General features: G+C 33.7%; 1 protein-coding gene across 6 annotated transcripts in view; it reads right to left on the bottom strand.

Annotated features, from left to right (window-relative positions):
- Positions 1-27590, bottom strand: part of PCCA (propionyl-CoA carboxylase subunit alpha) — a 338552-nt gene that overhangs the window by 118563 nt on the left and 192399 nt on the right. For 5 of the 6 annotated variants that reach the window (XM_039849219.1, XM_039849216.1, XM_039849218.1 and 2 more), the window contains 2 exons: positions 25485-25593; positions 2085-2187 (listed from right to left, as the gene is read on the bottom strand). In XM_039849219.1, coding sequence (XP_039705153.1) covers positions 2085-2187; positions 25485-25593 — 212 coding nt within the window. Of the gene's footprint in view, positions 1-42; positions 1448-2084; positions 2188-25484; positions 25594-27590 lie in introns of those variants that run through there. The other variant, XM_039849220.1, reaches the window with a different exon arrangement.

The raw sequence follows: 27590 nt of genomic DNA, 5'->3' as shown, positions 1-27590 counted from the left end.
ATTAAAATTTTTAATTAAATAAAAGAACTCTGAAAACTTAGGGTATCTGAAGCATTATGTGAGCTAAACAAATATGGCTTTGCCTGTACTACCTCTGGGCTAATTAACCTAGACTGTTATCTCTAGAAAAATTTTTTCTTGATGTGGTTGTAGGTGATCTAGAAAACCAATAGTCACAACACTCCCCTGAGACTCTAAAAGCAGGGGTTCCACACTATTAAAATCTTCATACACCAATTAGCCTTTGCTTACTTCACACTATTCAACTTGACTACTTTCATAATACTGATGTTGCATGAAGCTCAATACAAATATGCCTAAGAGAAAGGAATATACTATCATAAGAACATTAGGTATGACGCTTCTGATAGTAGCTAAGCCAATAAATACATGAAGTAGTTTTTGATACTATATATCAAGGTGGATGTTTTCCAGGGAAATTTTTAATGTATTAATTTTGATATGTTTTTTAAACAATCCTACTTTCCTCATGAGCTAAACAGTGAAACAAGAGGTAATTCTACAGTAAAAATTCAGAAACACCACTTGAGCTGTCAGGCCAATGGTCTCTAGTTTTCCAACATGAAATCTAAACAAGCACAGAGAAATAACAGCTTTAAGAAGTAACCTGTGCAATTTTCTTATTAAGGCAAGGCACTACTTAGAAAAACACAGTACTGGGGTATCAGATTACCACTATAGTGGTGGCTCAGGACAGAACTGAAAATTATGCGAAAGTCTACATTTTTGTAAAGTTAACTTTCCCCCAGGAAAATGCTACATTGTAATATTAATACTCTTTTCTATTCAATACATATAATTTGTTACTCAACTTGATGTACAGTTAACTGTCCACTTATGAAACTACTTTTTTAAATGATCACATAGAAAGGAGAACATAAAGAATCAAATACGTTCATCACAAAATATATCATAAAACAATTGTTTGACTCCATTATAGTTTTTATTTTAAGAGAGTTGAGTGACATATACTTCAGTAACAAATGCTTCAGCAATTTTGGCATATAGAAGGAATCAAAACATTTAAATACAGCCAAGGAGGCTACCCTTAATTCATGAATTAATCTCCTTTATTTGTGACTCTGACTACCACATAAGATCATCGGCTTCTCCACCATAACAGTTTAGCACCTACCTAGCACACAGTCAGCATATTATGAGTTTTGTTAAATAAATGAATTCTCACTAATTCTTGACTTGTGGTATTTTCTAGCTAGGATCAAGAAACTGCCATGTACCTCAAACCTCAGCAGGTCTTATTTCAGTGAAATTATATTCTTTTGATTTTCATATCCTGCTTAAATCTTTTGATAAAAAGTCATTTTCCCCAAAACAAAATGACGTTTCAATGCAACATAACTATGAGTAAAGAAATGTGGATTAATACTCATTTCTCCAACTATATAGTAGTTTCTGTGGGTTCATGCTGAAAATAAAAAAGGACACAAGTTAAAATAGTAACTCTTCATGGTATTTTTCTGGCAATCTCAAAAATAGAATTTAAACATATTACTCATACCACAGTGCAAACACTAAATCTTATTGTACCATTGTTCAGTACAGACAAGAATTAAACTAAAGATAGTTCTGTCATGGATACTATCCAAGGGGTTTAAGTTCTTCAAAACCAAAGGAATGTCACCATAAGATAAATTTAGCCTCAAGAATGTCTCACAACATGAAATCTCAAGAAAATGTTATATGAGGCTTCAGATTACTTGTTTTAAAAGAATGATTACCTACCACAGCTATCATACGTTTAGAAGTATAATTAAATATACTATTCTCTATAACAAAGCCAAAAGTATCTCAATAAGAGAAGAAAAATGATTCAGGTATCAAGAAGTGAGTTTAGAATGTGGCTACATCTGGGAATGTTATTTCCTAACTGATTGAGAACAAAAATTTTCATTTACATTCAGCTTCCTAAAGAAGATAAAACAAATACAAAGCCATGTTATAGATTCAAAAGATGAGAGTCACTGAAGATGTTAAAAATTGTGATAAATATTCATAATTTCAAGATTACCCCCATCTCCCGCAAAAAAAGAAAGAAAACTTACAGAGAAAGTTGGTCCACTGTTTGATGCTACAACAGTATGAACTTCATCACTCAATTTTATTGAAAGCTCCCAGTTAGCCACTTGTGGCTTAACAATAGGCACTCTGAAGTAGAAAGAAATGAAAAGGAGTTAATAATTTTATATTATTCTCAGTAAACTGATTTTCTTTTGATGTTAAGTGTGCAGAGTAAAACTGCTAACGACTGGATCTAGAGCATTTTATTTAGAAGGTTCTACCCTTGGAAAAAAAGATTTCATATTTAAACTAGAGAGGTTAAACACACACACACACACGGTCTCTCTGTCTCTCTAAGGACAACAGCAGTCATTCTAGGATAATTGTGGTACCATCAGCTATTCGAAGTACCATCATCTAGTCTATGAATTTAAGTTGCTTAATTATGGCCGTCCCTCAAAAATTAACCTTCTTTAAGCAATATTAATTTCTTTTCAATATTTGGTTACTATCCAAGACTGTCTTTAAAAAATTATAATGCTAATTGTTTCTTTTTTCCAGGTTTATTGAGTTATAATTGGTATGCAAAAACTGCACATAATTAACATATACAACTCGGTGAGTTTGGACATATTTATTCACACGTTACCATCGCTGTGATCAAGGTAATAAACATTTCCAGCACCTCCAAAAGTTTCTTTTGTCTTTTGTTTGTTTATTTGTTTTGATAAGAATACCACATCAATTATGCTGGTCTTAACACACGGGTCTTGTCTTGTGTATGATTAATATTAGATAGTCCAGAAAAATTAGGTCAAGCACTCAGAGACAAAAAACATTTTTAGAATACAAATGTTTCATATAACTTTTTAAATTTACAAAATTTTAACAATTTTGAACTAACCTAATTTAAGTATTCTATGGTTACATTATTTATAGTTGAAAATATTTACTAGGCAATAAACATGCAATGTCCAGACTCTGGCTTCAAAGTCGTAGTTCTGAAAAATTGTTGCAAGTAGTTTTAATTTAACTTTCCCTTCCCCCACTTGACTCAGACCCTGATTTCAAAAAGATTCTCTGCATAATCAACTAAAAGAAAAGTCATAGTCACAAAAACTTTGAATAAATCAAATCACCTCTAGATACAACATCTAATACAAGATGATTAAAAATTTAGGTGAATATTTGTATTTGGCCCACTACTTACTGATTTACTTTCCAAAGATGAAGAAATGTTTTAAATACTATAGAAGTGAACATTTAAAGTAGAAAATGCATCAGCACATCAATAACAATGCTTCAGAGAACAGACCCTCACACTTGAGAGCTGAAAACAACATGGGAGCAAAGCATATGAGCGAGAGGAGGAGGAGAGGAGAGAGAAAATAAAGCATGGCAGAGAGAGAAGGAAAGGCTGGAGAGTGCTGCTGTGCTCCAACTCAATCTCTATTTTGGCACTCTGTTCCATAGGGCATTTGTTTATGATTGTCTCCCTCCATTGGTCTGTGAGCTCCTAAAAGACCAAGATCATGCGTTATTTTTATATCCCCAGCCTCCAGCACAGGTTGGGGAGAAAAAACTTAGGGGAGAAGTAAGAAAAAATCTGAGGAGCATCTACTATGTGTGAAGCACTGCACAGGAGGGGCCGTGCCACCCAAGGGGCATTAGCATGAGCTACTAAAAGAGAGTGAACCCTGAGCTCCGAGATTACCTGGCTGCTCTTGGACTATGCGATGACCTCACTAGAGTTCACTTTGTTCGCTTTCAAACGGGGTTAACACCCTGACCTCTCAGGGGTAATGTGATGACAGAAATACCCTCACAGCTAGATTATTGGGCAACATGGCTTTCCTAAATCTTTGCTATCCTCGATAATTAGGTTATTTTCCTGCTCAAGATTGTTCCATGGTTTTCTACTTTACATTGGGTTAAATCTTAATTAGCTTACCTATCATTCAAGTTCCTTAAAAATAAGGCCCCATTCTTTGCATTCGATTTTAGTTTTGATTATTCTCTGACTTGTATATCTGGTTGAGCTGAGCACTTAAATTGTTTCACAAAACCAGCCAAGCTAAGACAAGCAGGAGAACTAAGCACAGTTATAAATTCAGGCTCTGGTGACTTGCAGAAGTTGGCTAATTAATGGCTCTGCCATTAATGGCTCTGCCATTAATTAGTTCTGTCCTTGAGTGAACTACTTAAGTCTGTTTCTTGTGTATAAAATTAAGATAATCAAAGTCTCCACATCATAGTGATGTTGAGGATTAAATTAAATAATGCACATAAATCTTAACTTATATAATTATGCTTAGTCAAAACTCTAGGCCTATACTCTTGTTTCCTCTGTAACTGAAATCCCTTTAAAGAAACTTTGAACTGTTTCTCAAACAGGTTTTTCAAGAAGAATATTCTCTCACACAAACTGTTCCCTAATTATACTACAAATTTCAGTGATATCCCTTCCACTTAACCTGTAATATATGCTTAATATTTTCACAATTTAGTGGCCTAATGGAGGTAACTCTTTTACGTAAATGTAGAGACCCTTTTTAGTTATGCAGCATGCCTGTCTCCAGAGGACTTGGGAAGATGTCGATCTTGACATCCTGTTAGAACCCAGAAGACATTTTCCCACAGAAAGCACTCTTACAGATGGTGGAGAAATAGAGTAGCCTCTCTTCAGAGCCTACTATTTATTTTTCCATTGTTTTATTTTGATCCACATCTGTTTCATATGTGTTATAACCTGCCCCAAGAGGGACCTTGTAAAAAGAGCGCAGGCTCTTTTGAGTTAAAATGCTGAGGTCTAACCTCAGCCCATTCACTTACAAGCAATGTACCAGAGAATTCATTCCATCTTTTTGAACCAAAATTTCCATACTTGTAAAATATGGATCAGAGCAGAATTGGAGAGGTGACAGGGAAAGCTGTTGCTTCTTCTGAACACACAACTCTTGAAGTGGCACTTTTCTAACAATTTCTGTTAAGGTAATATGTCAGTGGATATAGGAAAGAGGCTTCACTGTGAAAGCAAGACCTTGAGATACTCAGAAAAAATGGTCAAACTGTGGAATCTCTTTATGAGTTTACTCTTCTACAAACAAAATGTGCTAAGATTCCTTCTGGCTTTCCATAAGTTTGAAGTGGTTTGTTTTGTTCTGTTTTTAAATAAAATGGACAGATTTGGACATATACATGCAATGTAAATATCAATAAGATCTGCGGTAGAAGTAAATTATAATAAACTATAAATAAAGATAATACATACCAACCTAAAAGTACATATGCTCTATTTCTGCAAAATCGCTGAAACTACATTAACAATGATTGCTATCAAGTCCACCAGCACGAACATGTTTATAATGGTAAAAATTATCTATAGTTATACTTTAAATTTTAAAAAAGAATTACATGTATCCAGTAAATCCAAGATGGTATCAGAGAAGATTTTTATAAATGTCTTTCTGAAAAGAGGAGAGAAAACTCTAGGAGCTTCATTCAACTCACCATAGTAATGATACCCAGAAAACAGCTTCCGTTACTAAAATATTTACCTAGTGAAAAAGGCTGCCCTCTGATCAAAAATTTTCACTGAACAACTTATTAGTTACCTGCCAAGCTGATATAAGCTACTACTTTAAACACAAATGGTCCCCTTCCAAAAAACAAACAAACAAAAATCAGTAAAAAGAAATTCAGATAAATAGCTACTCTCAAAGCAAATCAAATAATAGCTCTTACCAGACCTGAGATTATCATCAGCCAACCAGAATAAACATGCTCAATAAAACTAAATTTTTCTATATTTTATGACAAAAACTATCAGCTGATTATCACAAATGTTAATGCTGATACATTTAGCTTATTGGAATATTTTAATCAAAAAAAGTGCAAGTAATACTAACTCAAATACATTGCTATTACATATCATTTTTTAAAGCAGATTTTATGTAAAAATAACAGCATCTTTAGTTAGCAGGGATTATAAGCATCTCAAAACCATATTATCAGATACTCAGAAAAGCCATTAGCTATTTAGGAATGAAATACTGAGTTAAAACAATGTTAGTGGTCAAAGAATCATTAAGCAATCCTTCATCATAACTTTCACAGTGGGTGGTCTGTAAAATGATCAAGAATAATATGCTGCATTCCATAGCCACAGAGGTCAGCTTCTGCATACAAATCTTTGCAGGAAGAAAAAGGCCTTCAGAAAAGTGGGCCATTCATCTGAACCAAGTTCAGAGAATTTCCAGCACGGTGAAAAGATATGTTATGCAAGCACATAGATGTATTCAGTGGGGGTAGACAGAACCAGCTACATGGAGACTACAAAGGAGCCCTCCCATGGCTCATGAATAAGTCGAGGAAATGATCAGAAAAAAAAAAGAGGAGAGATGTTTAGACAGATGGCCCACTTTAAATGCCTGAGACAGGGCATAAGCAATTTTAATGAAACTTTAGATCTGGCATATGAATTGTTTCTTATTTCTTCCAGGGGAAAAGAAATCTAAAGAACACAAAAATTCAGCAATTCACTAAAAAATCCACTTTCAGCAAGTTGGGATGAAGGAAAAGTCACAAATAAAAGTATTATTAGTGCAATAAATTCTTCTAAAATTCTTCAGAGCCATCAGCTATCAAAATGGATATAAAAAGCATAGAATGAACAGATTAAAGGAATTTTAAACAGAAGTCTACTGCCAAACCAAACAAAAATCTAAGCCTTATTATGTGAGAATTTACAACACTCTAACATTAAAGTTCATCACTGCAGAAGAAAGATAAAAGCAGCATTTTCAGAGAACCTCTTCAAAGCTAGAAATTGTCATAGCGGAAGAATAGAATTGTTCCTATATGCAATCTAAAATGTGTACCTTCACATATATGTCCTTGTAGAAGAGCATATATCACATAATAGTGCCTAGGAATAGTTAGGGAACACATCCGAGTTTAGTGTCCTTAGCATTACAAATAATCACACAAATAACACCTGAATCTAGAAACAAATAATAACGTTGTTATAATCTTGTATATCTTAATACTGTGCACACCCTATTTCCTTCTTCCACCAATAAGGAGTTAGGTTCTTAATTTAAACTTTGGGCACAACTGGTCAGGAAAGGCAATGTAGTACAGCCATCACTCCGGCAGGCCTTAGTGTAGACCGACCACTGACCACAAAAGCTATATGACCTTTACAAGTTACTACCCTCCTTGTGTCTCAGATTCCTATGAGTAAAACAAAGATAATAATAATACCTAACTCTTATGTTGATTAAATGAAAGGAAGAGGATGCTTAAACTAACTAGTACTCTGTACATAAATGTTAAGAATAATCATCATCATTATCATAATTTCATACAATATCTAAAATCCTCTTCTATTATTTCAAGTTTTCTTTAAATATTAATACACAATTTACAAACAGTAAAATCCACAAACCTTGAGTTCCACCATCTATCTTTCCAGTGGAATTGTCCCCTTCCTCTCTGTAGTTCAACTATGGATTAGACTAAGCTTCACATAAACGGTCTCCAAAAACAGGTACTCTTATGTGTGGCTTTTTTTTTTAGTTCAATATAATGTTTTCGAGGTTCATTCATGTTCAAATTTTAGGAATTAAAGTGAGGTATCACTGTATCTTTCTTGTAACATGATGGAGTCTTGTTCAAGAATATTCTTCTCACAATTATAAAATGGTTATATGATTGCTCAAAATTTAGTGACAGGAATAACCTTTGCAAGGAGAGATGTCAAAAGTTCCTGCCTACATTGCAGGCAGAGGTGGTACACGTGTGCAAACCCGTATTCCTCCTCTGCCTTTGAATCTGTGTGATATAAAGTTAAAACAACATAGAGAAGTTCCAGTTACTATAAAAGTGACAGTCTAACTTATTTCCAACTAACCCTCCTCCAGATAACAATTATAAACTCTGGAGAAGATATGAAATACATAACACTTTTTTAAAAATTTTGAATAGCCCATGACGTAAAATTCACATGTCATAAATTTAATCTACCTGAAGTATACAATTCAATGGTCTTTAATATATTCACAGAATTTTGTACACACCGCTGTAAGCACTTTTAAAACATTTTTTCATGATCCCCATTGGGAAACTCTGGACCCATTAGCAATCACTCCGCATTCCCCCTCCAACCTCTGCTCTACACAAATACTAATGTGTTATTTCCATATCTTTGGTTATTCCTAGACATTTCATATAAATGGAATCATAAAATTTGTGGTCTGTTATGACTGCCTTATTTCATTTAGCATAAGAGTTTCAAATTTCATCCATGTTGTAGGAAGTAACAATACTTCATTTGTTTTTACTGATGAATATTCCATTCTATAAATATAGCACATTTTAATATTATATATTCATCATTTCATGGTTTCTACTGTTATGAAAAATGCCACTATGAACATTTGTATACATTTGTGTGGACAAATGATTTTACTTCCCTTGGGTGGAATATTCCACCTAGGAGTGGAATAAATAGTTAGGTCATGTGGTAATGTCTTATATTTTGAGAAACTACCAAATTATTTCCAGGTTTGCAACATTTTACTCATAAATTCCCACCAGAATGTATAAGGATTCCAATTTCTCTATATCCTTACCAACTTTGTTATTTTCTGTCTTTTTGATTATAGCCATCCTAATGGGTATAAAGTGGTATCTCATTGTAGTTTTTTAATTTTCCTAATGAACATCTTTTCATAGGCTTGTTGGCTATTTGTAAATCTTATTTTAAAACAGTCTATTCATGTCCTTTGCCCATTTTTTCATTGGATTCTTTTTATTATTGAGTTATAAGAGTTCATATATTCTCGACAAAAGTCTCCTATCAAATATATGATATGCAAGTATTTTCTCCCATTCTGTAGATTGTCTTTTCACTTTCTAGATGCTGTCCTTTAAAGCATAAAAAGTTTTAATTTTGATGAAGTCCAACTTATCTATTTTTTTCTTTTGTTGCTTGTGCATCTTACATAAGAAATCATTGCCTAACCAAAAGTAACAATGATTTACTCCTATGTTTTCTTCTAAGCGTGTTGTAGCTCAGCTCTTATTTTTAGGTCTATAATTTAAGTTAATTTGAACGTATGATGTAGGGAGGGGACCAACTTCATTCTTTTACATAAAAATATCGAGCTACTCCAGCAGCATTTATTGAACATTTACCCTTTTACTCATTGAACTGTCTTCATACACTTGTTTAAATCAATTAATCATTGGGGTAAGAATTTCCTTCTGGACTCTCAATTATATTCCATTGATCAACACCTCTATCCTTATGCCAGTACCACACTGTCATGATTACTGTGGTAAGTTCTGAAATCAGGAGGTATAAGTCCCTCAGTTTTGTTCTTCTTTTTCAAGTTTCTTTTGTTGGTTACACTGGGTCCCTTGCATTTTCACATGAATTTGGGAATCAGATGACTATATCTACAAAGAAAACAGCTGGAATTTGGTTTGAAATTTGGATTGTATCAAATCTGTATATCAGGTGAGTATTGTTGCCATCTTAATATTGGGTTTTCTGATCCATGGACACAAGATATTTTCCCACTGTTCGTACTTCAACAACTGTTTTTGGCATACAAGTCTTGGCTTTTTTTTTTTTTGGTGGTACTGTAAATAAAACATTTTTAATTTCATTTTTGGTTTAAATAAAAATAAAATTGGTATTCGCATATCATTCTTACAGCCTACAACCTTGCTGAACTAATTTATTAGTTCTAACAGATTTTTTGGTATGAATTCCTTAAGATTTTCTACAGAACATGTCATCTGCAAATAGTTTTACTTCTTCTCTTATACTTTTTATTTTTCTTGCCTAAGTGCCCTAGCTAGGAACTCCAGCACAATGCTGGAAAAAAAAATAACAAATGTCCTTCTCTCATTCCTGACCTTAGGAGAAAAACATTATCGCACACCATTAAGCTTTTCATAGATGGCCTTCATCAGGCTGAGGAAGTTTCCTGCTATTCCTAATCAGGTGAGTGTTTTATAGCCTAGAATATAATATAGTAGTTATGGTCTATCCTGGAGAATGTTACTTTACATGTACACTTGAGAAGTTGCAAATTCTGCTAATGGATAAAGTTTCTACAGATATCCATTAGATCCATTTGGCTTATAGTATTGTTCAAGTCTTCTATTTCCATCTTGAATTTCTATCTAGTTGTTCTGTCTATTATAGAAAGTAATTAAAATATCCAACTATTATTGCTAAATTGTCCATTTCTTTTTCTTTTCTTGGTTTTGCTTCATATATTTGGGAACCGTGTTGTTGGGTACATATATAGCAGGTCCTTGAGTAACATCATTTTGTTTAATGTTGTTTTGTTATAACATTGATCAGAAGAAAAAATAATTGATTCCCGACTGGGGCCACTGTCTGTGTGGGTTTTCTCTGGGTACTCTGGTTTCCTCCAAAATCCCAAAGGTGTGCACAAGAGTTGAATTAGCCTGTCTAAATTGTCCCAGTCTGAGTGGGTGTGGGTGTGTATGAGTGTTCCTTGCAACAGAAGGGATCCTATCCAGGGCTTAAAGGACATATTTCCAAGAATCCATCAATGATGTTAAGTGAGGACTTTCTCTATGATCATAACTGTTATAGCTATCTGATGGGCTGACCTTTTAGTATTATAAAATAACCCTCTTTGTCTCCTGTAATCATTTTTGTCTTAAAAATATTATATCTGATATTAGTAATATTAGTATTACAAATGTAATATTTGATAAGTCCTTCTACCCATTCCTTCAACCTAGTCATTAAATCTAAAGTGTGTCTATTGTAGAAAGCATATACTTTGATCTTGTTTTTTATCCATTCTGCCAATATCTATCCTTGATTAGTGTGCTTAATCCATTTACATTTAATATAATTACTCATCAGGTAGGATTTATATTTGCCATTTTGCTTTCTGTATATTATCTTTTCTGTTCTTCTAAACCCACCATTAATGCTTTCTTTTGTTTAAACAGATATTTTCTAGTGTACCATTTTAATTCTCTTGATGTTTCATTTACTATTTTGTAAAGCAATTTTCTTAGTGGTTACCCTGGGGATTACAATTAGTGCCTTATCTTTAAACACTATAGTTTGGATTGATGCCTACTTAATTACAATACCACACAAAAAATTTGCTCTAATATAGCATTTGCTTTGCCCTCATTCATCTTCTTGTTGTCATACAAAGTACAAATCTGTATATATTGTGTGCCTACTTTAGATTTAAAATTATTGACTGGTGCAGTCATCTTTTAACTGAGAAAAAAAAGATGTTACAAAATAAAAGACACATTTATACTGTCTTTTATTTACCAATGTAATCTTTAACAGTGCTCTTTACTACTTGATGTGTATCTGAGTTTCTGTTTAGTGTCCTTTCATTTCACCCTGAAGTACTTCCTTTCCTGTATCTTGACAGGTTTTGTTTACCTGAGAATTTCTTAATGTCTCCTACATTTCGAAAGAATAGTTTTGCTGGATATAGTATTCTTTGTTAACTTTTTTCTCCCAGCACTTTATATATGCACTCCATTCTTTTCTGGACTCTGTGGTATGTGATAAAATGTGAACTCTTAATCTTATTGATGATCTCTTTTACATGATGAGTCATTTTTCTCTTTCTGCTTTTAAGATTCTTTTTGGTTTTTGACAGTTTAACTCTGACGTGTGTAGGTGTGGATCTGAGCTTATTTCATTTGGAGTTTTCCAAGCTTCTTAATTGTGCAGAGTAATGTTTTCCATAGAATTTGGGATTTTTTAGCTATGATTTCTTTAAATATTCTTTCTGTCCTTTACTTTTCCTCTCCTCTCCTTCTGGGACTCTCAGCATGTATATGTTGGTACATTTGATAGTGTCCCACAGGGTCTGAGGCTCTGTTTATTTTTCTTTCTGTTCCTCACACTAGTTAAAACAACTGACAGGTTTTTGAATTTCCTGTTTCTTCTGCTAGCTCAAATCTACTTTTGAGTCCCTCTAGTGTACTTTTTCATTGTAGGCATTGTACTTTCAGCTCTCAAATTTTTATTTGCTTTTTTATCATTTCTATCTTTTGATTGATATTTTCTATTTAATGACACATAATTCCCATACTATGCTTTAATTCTTCATATATGGTTTCCTTTAGTCCTTTGAACATATTTATAAGAAATTATTTAAGGTCATTGTATAATAAGCAAAATGTTTAGGCCTTCTCCTGGACAGTTTCTATTGACATTCTATCTTGTGAATTGGTCATACTTTCATGTTTCTTTGCATGCCTTCTAACTTTTTATTGAAAACTTGACATTTTGATCATGGTTCAAACTTGCAAATGAGATTCCTTCCTTTCGCCAGAATAACAACCTAGTCTTTTCTGCTAATAGTCTTCCAAGTTGATAATTACCTGTTTAATATCTTCCTATCCTACTCTATTCTAAGTTTCTTAAAGGGCAGAAACTGTTTTCTTATTATTCTCAGCCCAAGCACCTTACAACGTGGAGCGCTATTTGTTATTTTGGGAATGATCTAATAACTTTTATTTTCAGAATTAGAGTAATCATTAAATTGCACATTCAGGAATTTACTGAAAGAACGTAATCTTTGTAAAGTGAATGATCAGGACGTTAGTCATCTAGATCAATGTCATCTATATCCAGGGTCATTAGTTACATACAAACATAAAGATATGAAACTATAGTCTGACACACTGTTAAAGGCCAGAAATTCCAAAGAGCACTAAATCAAGGATCAGAGAATTGATGTACATGCTTTAAAAAAAATTTTAAGGTAAAATAAAAGATAGTTTAAAAGGAGGAAAAAAAGGCCACTTAATTCAGTTTATCCTATACATTAACATGAAAACTTTAGTGACTGCATAAGATACTTAATAAGATGCATCTAAAGACACTTAAATAACAATGCTTTCAAACAACATAAGTTACTAGTCTCTGTTCTTCCTTTTCTTACATATTTCTTTATATTTCTTAGAATATTCCAAATTTCATAAAATTTACTCACAGAAAAAGTCACTGTAACTATTATTTGGGATAAAGATGAAAAGAGAGCAATATAAAGAGAAATTTAAGTCCATTCAATTCAAAGAATAATATCTAAATAGAAGTATTTTCATCTTTACTAATCTATCATTATTATTGAATTATTTATTTTAAGGAAAAGGTAGTACTAAAGTGATAAACAGATGTTAATAAACACAATGCCCAAATCAACCTCCTAGAAGAGATGTTTAATCCTACTGTGGTACCTTACCGCATTCATCATCAAATATATGTCATTATGGTATAAACACGCACACACACATGCACACAAATAGAAAAAAAGCTTTATACTGAAAAATCAAATAATGTCTTCAAAAGATATATTTGTCCATTTGCACCAATTCCATTACTCTTTTAAATGTTTACTTATCTCACTGACAAATCTCTCTAAGCCACTTTTAAATCCCATTTTGAAAAAGGGCTACGTATACAAATATACAAATATCCCTCCATTGCTTACGGAAAATTCTCTTATACAGATTAGCTAATTTGTATTTTTAATAGCAATCTCTGAATTATGTAAATTAATCATTTGACATTTTATTATGAATGTAGAGTTGATTTATATTTGACTCAAAAATCAAGGATTTCATTATCCTGTAAAATATATCCAGAGTTCAAAGTATTTAAGGGGGTTAAACAAAATGCAAACATTTAATGCAACATTAAGCATGTGAAATAAAAACTTGATTGCCTAAAGAAAGCATGCTATGCTGTTACCCTGGTGACAGGTTAAAAAAGGGATTGTGAGCTGAATAGCTGTATGATATGAAATTAAAATGTTTCACATTGAACAATCCAAAATGAATTGGGAAAGGTTAGAGTAGAGGAGAGAGAAATCAATTCTCCAATGGCAATGTTGAATGGGAAAGAAGTATGAATAGGATTTGCCAGTGGGGTGCAACAGCTGCCAAATATCCTGCAGCCAAAGAATTACAATAATACTGATGAAGTGTGCAAGAGCTTTTGGAGTCATTGCAGGGAACAGAGAAATTCTCCTACAATAATGAGGCTATTTTATCTTCCACTCAGCTCTTATAGTAGAATTAAAGAAAGGAAAACCATTTTAAAATGTAATATTTAGTAAAAAATGTATAAATATGACATCTTATCCACTTAATATTTTGTGCTTCATCTCACACAGATTTCTAAATCATCCAAGACAGTCTAATTAAATAAATGAAACTATCATAACAGAGATAGTAAAAAGTAAGGCAAGCTTAAAGAAAAATTATTAGTGTTTTCTCCCTTCTTGCTACTTTAGGGGATTTATATGCTCAAATAAAAGTACATATTTCAAAAGCATAGTATAGCTATGTATGTTTGTGAATATACACCCAAAGTACTATTTTTATTAGTTATCAGAACATCAACTTCACTGTTATAATGAAGTGGCTAATCTGAGAACCAATATGAAAAAGTATAATATGAAAGTTGCATTTTATTGTCATAGATGGTGTAAATGTGTTAATAATTTGATATGTCCTTTTAAATTCAAAGACATTTAAGTAAAAGAGACAATATATAATTGTATAAAAATACTTGCTTTCACTTGGGAATTATTTTTACATGGCTACTTTTTGTTTCTTATGTTTCTTTTCCAATTATCTTTCAAGTTTAAGATCATATTTCAAAACTACTTTTTTATCTTTTTTTATTTCAAAACTTTAAACTTTTATCTTCTGACTGAAAACTTAATAATGGCTAAATGAATTATAAATCTAAAACCAGAAAAGGGCACTTTTTTAATAGCAAGAAAACCATATAATTGCATCTATCAGGTAAAAATCACTAAAAAAATAATTCTCCATTTTATTGAGAAGCCAGATGAGGAATGAAAATGCAATACGAACGTAGGCACAAAAACTGCAATTCAAGTGCACAAAATTTCCCATTCTGCTACTGTAACTAAAAGAGTTAAACTGATGACAGGGTCTATAAAGCCAGTTGAGATACTCGATATATTCTATGAAGTATGAGCTCAAAGTGCTGGTTAAACACTGACTCCATACACCCAAAGTAATCCTCCACAAAAATGAATGCTTCATTTTCAAAAAGCTTTCAGGATGAAATATTTTCATCAGCATAATCATAGCCCATAGTGAAGGTGTTTCTTTTTCTAAGTTTTTAACCTCTGATCAAATATCAAGAGAGAAACTAGAAGGTTAAAGTAGAAACCAGAAAGTAAAAGCATCTGCCTCGTGCAATTCAAATAGGATAAAAGCTGAAAAAAAGATTTTGGGAATCATCCAATCTAACAGTGCCATTGCTCAGAGGAGGAAACTAGAACCAGAGACTGAAACATTTGCACAAAGGCTTGCACCATCTTGATACTTGGTAGCGGCACTAGGACCAAATTCCTGACTCCCGACCTTTCATTCCAGTACTGGTTCCACTACACCACACCAACCATCCTGAAATTTCAGTGCCAGGTAAAGGAGCAGAAAAACCTAAAACTGATTTCATTTTTCTAGCGCAAATGACAATATAGGGAATGTAATAAAATAAGAGAATTCTGGGTACCATCTATAGTGTTTAAGAGATACGGCATGTATAATCACATTCTGCACTGCCAAGGTCCACTAATATAACATATCCAATTTAACTACCACTTTCCATTTGACATTCTTGAAAACGCTCTTGTCAAGGTTTCCTATGACCTCCACACTGTTAATATCAATGGTTAATAGTCATTCATCATATTTGATACATTTCAGTTGAACACTCCTGCCTTCTTTGTATGCTTTCCTCACTTGGCTCTCTGAACTCCAACCTTGCGTACTTTTCTACCTATCACATCTGCTGTTCTTTCTCAGTCTCCTTTGCTGGATCTGCCTCATCTTCCTGACTTGTTAAAGTGGAATATCCAGGGCCTTTGTTCCTAACTGGTCTCCCAGGTTCCACCCTCATCCTCCTATAGTCATTTATAACATGGCAGACATAATAATCTTGTCAACACATATGTCACATCAAGCTCTTTGCTCAAGACCCAGCAATGGCTCTCATTTCACTCACAATGAAAGCCTAAATCCTTACCACAACCTATCTAACACAACTCCACCTCTCTACTCTATAGCTTGCTTACTCCTCTCAAGTTGCATTGGCTTACTTGCTGTTTCTCAAACAGGCCAGGCATACTTTGACCTCAGGTGATTTGCATTTGCTATCTCCTCTGACTGAAAGGTTCTTCCACCAGATATTCACATGACTCCCTTCCTCCTTCAGGTCTTTGCTGGAATGTGAATCCTATCATCCTGCTAATCCTTCCTGCCATCCCCTTCCCTGTGATCCAAATTAAAACTGCCAACTACCCTACCATCCACCTTCAGGATGCTCTATATCCCTTTCCTGTTTTGTTTTTCACCAAAATATTTATCATTTGATATACTACATATTTACTGATCTGTTTTGTCTGTCTACCTCCAAGTAAAGGTAAGCTCATGAGGGCAGGATTGTTTAAATCGTTTCTTCCCTGTTAAATTCTCCAAATTTTCTACCTCAACTCTTATAATGATCAATAAGGAATGGAAGAATACATCCTTAACATAAGAAAAACTGAAACACTCAAGGCATTCCAGCTAGTCAGGAATAAAACAAGTACATGTCATTGCCACTACCCTTGAAATAGCATCTTTGTCATTAGAGATTTTTAAAAAATTAGGGACAGCTGAAACATAATGGGCATCAAGTATTGTGTATATCTTTTGACAATGACAAAAACTCTTTAAGAACTACTATTATCTCCACATTACAAATGAGGAAACTGAGTCCAAGAGAGATGAAGTCCAATTTATCCTAAGATTGGCTAAGGATTGGCAGAACCAGGAAGAAATCCAAGTATCTGGCACAAAAGCCTCTGCTCTTGAACATGAAATTACTGGAAGTTCTAGCCAGTAGAATAAGACAAGAAAAATATTATAACTCATAGAAAAGAAGGCATGGATTACTATTAAAAGATGTAGTGGTCACTCCATTTGATTATCCATTCATTACATGTTTCCCACTAGAAAATTAGTCCAAGACAATCATGATAATCCAATTCCCTTTTCAGTGATTGGTTTAGGAATGGGCAAGAGATTTACTTCTGGTCAATGAGAACTGAGAAGTAGCTGGCTAGGTAACACCTGAGAAAGGTTTCATCGCTTCTTAGAGACAGACACATCCTCTGAACCTTATCTAGATTTGACTTCTGAAACTCTGCAGCTATCCTGTTATCACAGCCTTATGATGAAGGCCATCCACAGAAGGAAGAAAGGCTAGGAGAACTGTAGAGAAGTGGCATCAGCAGATGAACATATTGAACTTTGTCCTTCCTGTCCTCTAAACCTCCTGTTAAATTTGAGGTAAGAATTGTCTCAGTTTGAATCAGGGTTTCTGTTACCTGTACAAAAAAGCATCCCAAATGTTTCAGGAGGTTATGTGATTGCCCCCTCTTAAAATGAAATAAAAAGTTATTACAATGGATTTTTAAAGTTAGGAAGAAGAATTGTCATAAAAGAAATACAAATAATAAAATAATCAAACTCATGGAAACCAAAACTAGAATGGTGGTTATCAAGGGATGGGGGAAGAGGAATGGGAAGTTGTGCAATGAGTATAGAGTTTCAGTCCTGCAAGACAAAAAAGTTCTGGAGATCTGTAGCACAACATTGTGCATACAGTTAACACTAATGCACGTTTTTACCATAATAAAGAAGAAATACAAAAAATCATTAGCTTCTCTTTATCAAATCAATAATCATTTAGAAAATGGGAAAAAGATCCCATCTATAATAATACAATATATAAACAACCTAGGAATGATAAAACTATAAACTACCTAAGAATAAGAAATGTACACTTAACAATAAAAAAAATTATAAAGTTTTAATGACAGAAACAAAGAGACTTCAATAAATAGTCACATATTTTTTGAAAAGTTTCCATGTTTAATGTCATTCGATCCAAATTTACTATAACTTTAAGGCAATTCCAATATCAAAATGCTCAGCCAGAAAAATGATCAATAAATTTTCAGAAAAATAAAAAATTAATAACATATGGACAGAATGACAAAACAGGAAGATAAAGAGAAAATACCAGAAATAGATCATAATATATTTAGAATTTTGCATAGGGTGAACGTGACATTTAATGATCCAGAAAGAAAGGATAGTCAAGTCAATAAATGGGATTGAGTCTACTGGTTAACTATATAAAAAAGTAAAATTAGATCTCAACTTCAAATCCCTGCAAAATAAATTTGAAATACAAAATTCCAATCTAATAAACTATAAAAGAGTGGAAATAGAATATTAGTAAATATGGTATAAACTTAGGTCTTTTTAAGAATAAAAGCAAAATAAGAAACCACAAAGAAAAAAATGATCTGACTACGTAACATTAAAAACAACTCTAATGGTGCCTCAGTTGCTGGATTATAATATGAGACATCTCATTATTTACTTCACTGAAGATAATTAGACCCCAAATTCTACCTTCTTGTATTTATAGTTACTTAATATTAACAAATAAAAAATGCCATTTCTTTTCTTGATAGTTTTATGTTTATCTATAAAGTACTTACTTGGTTTTATACAACAATATAAAACTCATTTTTTTATTTATAAAAAATTAAGTGAAAGAATTTGGGTATTAAAACATAATTAAACAGGATCAATTATTCTCACAAAACTGTATGAAACAGGACAGAATACATATTATTCCCAACAGATAAGCTTAAGATAAAATAATATGCCATAAGGTCGCATTACTAATAAATGGTATAGTTATCACTACAATCCAGACTTCTAATTCTAAATTTTAGTCTCTTCTACTAAATCACATGATTTATGTAACATATGCACACCTACTTGTGTGCATGTGGTGTGTGTGCATGCAAATCACACAGTGAGAGAGAGTAAGAAAATAAGGGGCGGGGGAAGGTAAGGCAGCAGAAAGAGAGGGAAGGTAGAGAGTGGGTGGTAAGTGAGGGAGAGAGAGCACATGCACTGTTATTAACTGAATGCTTGTGTCTCCCTCAAAATTCATATGTTGAAACGTAATGCCCAATGTTATGGTATTTGGAAAAGGTGGCTTTTGAGGATAATTAGTGGAGCACTCATAAATGAGATTAGTACCCTTATAAGAAGAGGCCGGGGAGTTAGCCTGTCCTCTTTCACCATGTGCTGATACAACAAATAGGCTCTCTACAACTTAGAAGACAGCCTTCACCAGAACCTAACCATGCTGGCACCTTGATCTCGGACTTCCAGCATCCAGAGTTGTGAGAAATAAATGTTCATTACTTAACCCACCCAGACTATGGTAATTTGTTATATGGCCCAAAATGACTAAGACACTCACATATATTTCTGTCTTGCCATTCTTGGAAATATAAAGAGATATTACTTTTAGGGGGAGTAGGTTGAAATATTTTCTAAATAAATTATCAAATCACAAAAAAGAAACTCAGTTCATAGCATACACATAAATGAATTCTAAATGGATTAAAGAGTTAAATGTTGAATTAAGTGTTTAGGATTTTGCACACAATCTCTGGGGAATGGTAGAAAAAGAATCAAGAAAGCAAAAAGAGGTCAACAAAATCTAATAATTTACTATATATCTGCAGTATTAAAAAAAAAGCTTTTATAAATCCCATAGAATCAACGTTCATTTTCAAACACCTTAAAATAGATTTAAGAAAACAGAAACACTGCCCATATCCACTTTGGCAAGGTTTAGCCTGGAGGACTGACATCTAAAAGGGAGGTCGGAGCTTACTCTGAGCCACATCCCCTGCCAAATCCCCACAACATGCAAAGTAATAGGGGGATGCAAAACAGCCCTCAGCTAGGGAAGAGATTTGGTCGCCAGCCATTCTACCACCAGGAAAGTTGCCCTCGCTCTCTCCAGAAAGAATAATCATACAGTGATAGATTAGTCAGATAGTTTAACAGAAAGATTAAATCATGGAACTGGGAAAGTTTGAGCAATAAAGCATAAGAAAGGCTGTAGGACAATCTGCATGGTTATAAAACCTACCAAAAGAAAGCAACAGATGCAGACATACCAATGGGGAAAGGAGAAAGTAGAGAAATTTACAGAAGGCAGAATGACAGTCTTACTAGCTCTCTGAGAAGCTTGTGATGGCAGAAGTGGACTTGAGTCAGAGTAAAGTAAGGGGAAGGCCTAGCTCAGAAAGGTGAATTCTGACTTGTGAGCAGCATTTTGTCCTAAGAAAACTAGCTTTTAGAGCAAAACTAAATAAAAGATTACCAAAAGGAACTAAATTGTTTTCTTTACCATTTTTTTATTTTTTCCTCCAGTTATTGTCAGAGAAATTATTATAACAAAGCACAATGAGAATAAAATAATTTTACCTTCAAATAACATGAAACGATTGTTTAACACGACTTTCAATATTTCATGTCTGTTAATAAAAGTGTTTAAGAATAATTATAAAGAAAAATAACTCCCTGGTAAATCAGCATGTATTTATGTAAAAACTTACTCATGCTCACCAAATTTAGAGTCATCCTTAGAAAAAACTGCTATTGTTTATGACATTAACTTTTATTTTTGTCTAAAATGCACTGCTATCTTTTTACAAACCGAATACAATGGGTAAATATTATTAATGTCTTTTTCCAAGTCATAAATGATGAAAGAGTAAAACCCATAGAGAAACTGGGAAAATAAAATCAGCAGCCAAAACAAGCAATACAAAGGAAGGGCTGCAGGCTACTGAATTTGGAAGCATAAACATTACATGAGTACACCCATGACAGAGAAATATGCAGCCAAACCTGGAGACTGATTCTTGGACTCCATTCCCAAGCCAATGATGAAAACATGACTCTGAAGTCAAAATGTGAATATTCAACCACCTTACATCAGCTATGGTACCAAGTACCTCGACAGCAAACAAGCAAAAACAATTTAGGTTCACTTTGCCCAAACGAGATTATGTTTTGTCAAAAAGACCAATATATTTTGTTATATGTCATAGGTCTCTGTTATTACGGATGGTAGCAACTTTACAACAAACTGCCATACTAAATAAATAAGTTCAGTAGAAAACAAACTCACCAAAAATAAATAATTATTTGCTATATAGGTAATATGTACACAATTATCTACATAACTAAACTTCTGGCCTACATACTTCATTCATATAATTTTTTGGAACTTCTAAAGGGTAATGAGTTCAACAGTAATATAAGAAGAAAAAGATTCTAGGATGATTGCAGAGTAGGAAGCAACAGGAATATGTCTCCTCACCTAGACAACAACTATACTGACAGAATCTGTCTCATAACTATTTTGGAATTCTGGAATCCAGCGGAGGGCTTGCAACTTTCAGGGGAAGAACTGGATGGCAAAATACAGCCAATTTCAGCTCTGAGCACTGTAGCAGCTACCCATTACCCCACCCCCAGGTATATGGTAGATAGCTGTACACTTATTCTTGAAGCTTACACACAGCTGTGAAAGCTAGAGTGGGCAAAAAGGACCCTGTCCTTCAAATAGAGGGGATCTGTGCTCTAATTGCTGCTTCTGATCACAGAGGTGAAGATAAAGAGATAGGTAGCCATTTTTATTGCACCACCCACATTGTTGCAAGCCCTTCTCCATTTGGTTGAAGAGACTGCCAAAAGATTTAAAGGGCCAGTGCCCCCTTCCTCCCTCCTTCCTTTCTTGTTTTTTCCCCTTTCAAGAGCCAGACATTAAATACTAAGACATTTAAAAACAACTGCATACATGAAGAAATTAGAAAGTGACTACACACCCAAGGAAAGGTTCAGAAAAGACCTGAGAAAACTTAATGTTTACACCTTAGGCTGATACTTGGCACAGAGACATCCTACGACAATCAAATAAATAAATTAAAAAAGTAATAACAACAAACAAATAGTAAAACCTGAGGAAGGAAAAGAATCTGATTTCCAGAGCTACCATATTATTGGATTTAAATGTCCAGTGTTCAACAACAACAACAACAAATTACAAGTCATACAAAGAAATGGGAAAGTATGGTCTATTCAAAATCAACAGAATACTTCTCTGAAAAAGACCAAATGACAGATATACAAGACAAAGACTTTAAAATAACTGCTCAAAGAACTAAAGGAAGACAGAGAAAGTCAAGAAAACAATGTGTACATAAAATGAAAATAGCAATAAAAAGATAGAAAACTTAAAAATAAATGAAAAAAAATTCTGAAGCTGAAACATATAGTAATTGAAATGAACTACTCACTAGAGGAATTTCAAAGGCAGAACTGAGCAAGCAGAGAAACAATCAGCCAACCTGAAGACAGGACAATAGAAATTATCAAGTCTAAAAGAACAGGGAAAAAAAGACTGAAGTAAACAGAGCCTAAGGGACCTGTGGGATACCATCAAGCCGACAGACACATGCATTGTGAGAGGCCCAGAAAACAGAAGGAGAAAGAGCCAGAGAAAATACTCGAAGAAATAATGGCTCAAAAATTCCCAAATTTGATGATAGATATGAAGATGAACATCCAAGAAGTTCAATGAACTCCAAGTACGAGAACCCAGAGACGCACACCAAGACACATCAGACTTTCAAAAGACAAAAGACAAAGAAAGAATCTTGAAAGCAGCAAGAGAGAAGTGAGTCATCATATACAAGGGATTCTCGATAAGATTATCAGTAAATATCTCATAAGAAACCTTGGAGGCCAGAGGCAATAGACCGATATATTCAAAGTGTTAAAAGAAAAAAAGAACTATCGACCAAGAATCCGAAACCCAACAAAATGATCCTTCAAAAGTGAAGGTGAAATTAAGACATTCCCAGATGAACAAAGGCTGAGGGAGTTTGTGACCAATAGACCTGCCCTGCAAGAACTGCTCAAGGCAGTTGTGCAGGTTGAAATAAAATGACACTAGACAGTACACCAAGAAAACAGATGAAAAAATAAATATCAAGGAGATAAATACATTGATGGTTATAAAAGCTAGTAATAACAGAGTCTAACTCCATTTTTTTTCTCAACATGATTTAAGAGACTAATACATTTTGAAAAACAATAATGAGACTAAGGGCTAATATTATCATAACTAGTCTGAACTCTACATTTTGTTTTTTACATAATTTAAGAGACTAATCCACACCGGCCTTTCTTAGAAATTTCAAGTAAATGAAATCGCCCATTATATATATAGTCTTCTTTAACTGTTTTATTTTTCTTAGCATGATTTTCTTTTCAGATTTATGCATGCGGATGCATGTATCATTACTTCATTACTTTTTATTGCTAAATAGTATTCTATTGTATGGATATAACACATTTATTTAAACACTCACCATTTGATCTACATTATTCTAATGGGTGTGTAGTGGTGTAGCCCTATGATTTTTATTTGTGTTTCTCTAATGACTGATGACGTTGACCAGCTTTTTCATGAACTTATTTGCCATTCACATAACTTCTCTGATAAAGAGTCTATGACAAATCTTTGGTGTCTTTTAAAGGGCAAAGGCTTACTTTACATATGCTTCAAATTCTCTGTAACAAATAAAAAATATGTTTCCAAAGACTAGGAAATAAAAAAATTATATAGTTATAACATAATATTAAGTTTTAATAGAATTGAAACTATATTCTACATATGATTCTAATTATGTGTATATATGTACATGTATGCATATTTAAAATCATACATATATACACACAACAAAATACATACCTGGAAGGGGACATGTCAAAATGTTAAAAGTGGCTATTAAAGAGTTTGTGGAATTATAGGTAATTTTTATTCTTTTCCTTGTAAACCTGCAGATTTTTACCAATGAAGTCAGCACTCTCTAAAAAGAACTTGAATACATTTCTTAAAGGTGAAAGTTCACCATTAGCTACACCCAAGACTTCTAAAATAAGCAAGGTCCAAATAACACCTGAAGGTCAAGGAATCAAGATATGAATACTGTATTTACCAAAAGAATAAAAAATAATACAAGGTATGGTTCTGGTATTAAAGCAAAACCTAGACTCTTTCCTATACACACATCCGTCCTAAACAACACTGTCCAACAGAGCTTGATGGAAATAAAAGTGCGACGATAGAAAGGTTCTTCCCAAAACATAGCCACTAACCATAGTACAGTAGTGGCTACGGAGCACTGGGAATAGCAATGCGGCTAGTGACTACACTGATATTGACACTGAAATGTGACTGAGAAACTAAGTTTTTAATTTAATTTTAATTCGAATAGGCACATATAGCTAGTGGTTACCACACTGGAGAGCACAACTGGGTGGTGGGAGGTGGGGGGGCCAGATTCATGTCTCTATTGACCGTTTTCCTCTTCCTCCCAGTCATTTAGTAATTTACTGATATTCTATGTTCTCTAATCTTTCCCTAGATAGATATCTACTGAATTGTCACTTTAAAAAAAAAAAAGATAGTTGATTAAGCTTCCTGTACTTCCTCTTGAGAAGGAGAACAAATGAAGAGTACCAGTTACTCCAAGATTTTCTGAGTAAAACCACATTAGCCATTAAAATATAGCCTAAACCCAATTTGGTTTTTCTTCTAATTCATCAGGGGTAATGTGACTTTCTGATCTGTGCTCTTCAGAGCTGCTTGGTCACCTGCCATCTTTTTTTCTTTTTTATCTTTATTATTCTTCTTGTGGGAAAGCAAAAGGAAAAAAAACAAGTTGAAATAACACAATTTTATCAACAGTATCACTGTAGCAAGTAATGAATTATATCTGCTAAAGGAGGATTACTCTACCAAGTCCATAGACATTCATAATAAATAATCCTGTCAGTAAGAAGCATTAATATCACAATGATTTTCTTTTATTTGCCCTTGCATAAAACATGTTCTCCCTTCCCCTTAGGTTACTGGGAACCTAAAAGGTACACTTAGGGCTCACAAATAACTTACTCAACGTGGTTTTAATTCCATCTTATATCTTACTTATATCAAATGAGTTTCATATATATATATAAGTGTATACACACACACACACACACACACACACTTAACTGCTAAAATTCATTCCTAAATTTTAGTACTTTAATACTCTCAAAACTTTTTTCAATATTAACAAAGTAATAAGACAAATAATAAATACAAATTACTTGAACAGATTTCCTATAAGGTTTCAGAATATCTCCTTACTTCTAATAATATCCAAATTAAAGGAGCCAACATCCTTTCTTACTTTTGGAATTCAAAAAACTTCATTTGAAAATAAAAGCAACATCATTTTTAAGCACTGCGACTTTATTATAATTTCTAAATGCTCATAAGTTCCAGAAATGAGATGAGATCTTTCATTAGCTATTTACTATGTAAATTATGTATTTTTTGGCTTATTTATTCTGTTTTAAATGATATAACATACCTTGAATTTCCATGTTCTTGAAAATGTTGTGCTCTTAACTGGGATGCCACAAATAATGAGGATGCTATTGCCAATAAGTGGTTTCTCTCATTCTCTGTTAACTTGTGTCCTGAGGAAAATTAATTAGCCAATCGGTCACATATAGAAATGTTAACATCTATGCTTCTATCTTTTAAAATTATTAGGCATTCAAACAAGTATTTTATCAAATATCAATTATGAAGCTAGTATATCAGGCACTGGAGACTGCAGCGGGAACAGGAGGGAACAGCACTGTTTAAATAAGACAAAAACCCCTGCTCACTGGAAGCTTATAGTCTAATTTGGAAAAAAAAAATATATATATATATATTAAACATGCACAGAAAATGATTACAAATAAGAAACAATACAGAGATCTCTAGTAAAACCAACACTCCTCACATCTGCTTCTCATCACTCCCCAGCCCCAGTTTTACGTCTAAGGAGAGAGAATAAAGGACAAGTAGAAAACAAGTGTTGTGGTCAAGGACACTGGCTAGGCCACATTTTGTAGTATGAAGGATTAAAAAATAATAAAGGTGTGATACTCTTGCATGCAGTCAGGGTTTGAATCCCAATCGACCAGTCAACCAATCGATCTCTCTCTCCCTCTTTAATTCCTACCAAAATATAGCTTTACTTGGGGGCAGTGGTCTAGCCTAACAAGGCCTAGGAAGAGACCCCGGTCCAGCTGAATGTTTGGGAATCTGTTCTATTTGCATAATTCCTCAAGAAGAGTGTGAATCAAGGCAAGATGTGATACTCCAGGGTCGTCTACAGTCATACCACCCTGAACGCACCCGATCTCGTCTGATACTCCAGGGTCTGCAGGTTAATCCCCCTGAGAGCTGTGCAACCTCAGCACAATTTCTAACACTATTTATTTACCACAGTGCTATACACAGATAATGGAGTATTAAATGGTATACAGCACAGCCAATTTGAATGCTGGGTTATCAGCAATAAGATACTACTTGTACACGTCACAAAAGAAAAAAAATCAAGTAAATTTATTTGAAAGAAATAAATTAGAACATTATGTCTAAAAAAATCACTCAAAATAGAAATAATTTAAAATATTCATAATTAGAATATAAATGCTTTCCAGATTTGCAGCGCATTTTTCTTCATGAAACTGAAGGGAAGGGAAAGCCACAAAAATCTATCCCTATTTAAGACAACCCTAGAAGCTCCATAAACTGTAACACCAATGTGGGATTGATCACCTGGTTCTGGAAATTCAGTCACAGGCCCCTCGAGGGTCTGATAAACCACACTCATAGGCTTGGAAACATTCCTGATTTCTCCCAACACTTAAGCAGTAATGAAAACATCCCAATTCCATAATTAATTACCTTCTATGAGGATTAAAGAAATTTGGTCTCAGTCTTCTCAAAACATAGTCTACGAGAACAGTTCTCAAAGTATGACCTGGGGATTACTGGGAGTCCCTAAGAGCACTTTTGTGGTCTGCAAGATCAAAATTATTTTTATAATAATGCTGATTTATTTGCTTTTTTCTCTCATTTTTTCAGGAGTCTACCATGGAGGTTCCCTGATCCAAGAGATATAGGACAGGTGATGACATCATTGCTCTTGTGTCAACATATAACAAATTACTATTACTTTGAAAATGAATCAATAAATATTTTTAAAGTTCCTAAGTTTTAATTTATAATATGGAAAATATTAATAATATACTCACGAAACCTCTCTGGAGTATAAAGAGGACAAGTGCTTCTTAAACTTTGCTGTGCATCAGAATCACAGATTCCTGTGCTGCACCTGCAGACACTGACTGGTGGTTAAGTCTGGGGTGTGGAACAAGAATGCATTTCTAACAAGCTCCAGCATGATGCTGATGCTGCAGGTTCATAGATCTCACTTTGAATAGAACTGTTTTAGACTCATGTTTATCAAACTTTGTAATATAAACCACTCAGTATTTCTCATGTGTGTGTGTACAAGGTCATGATGTAGAATATATTTTGTAGTGGTCCACAGTCAAATAGTCACTTCTCTAGAAACATCTGCACATCATTCATCAGCAGAGAAAAAGGCAATACATTATGGGAATCCCATGAG

This window comes from Pteropus medius, unplaced genomic scaffold (assembly GCF_902729225.1).
Source record: "Pteropus medius unplaced genomic scaffold, Ma_sr-lr_union100, whole genome shotgun sequence".
Classification (NCBI taxonomy): Eukaryota; Metazoa; Chordata; class Mammalia; order Chiroptera; family Pteropodidae; genus Pteropus; species Pteropus medius.
Note: the sequence above shows the minus strand (reverse complement) of the source record. Positions and strands in the feature narration are given on the sequence as shown.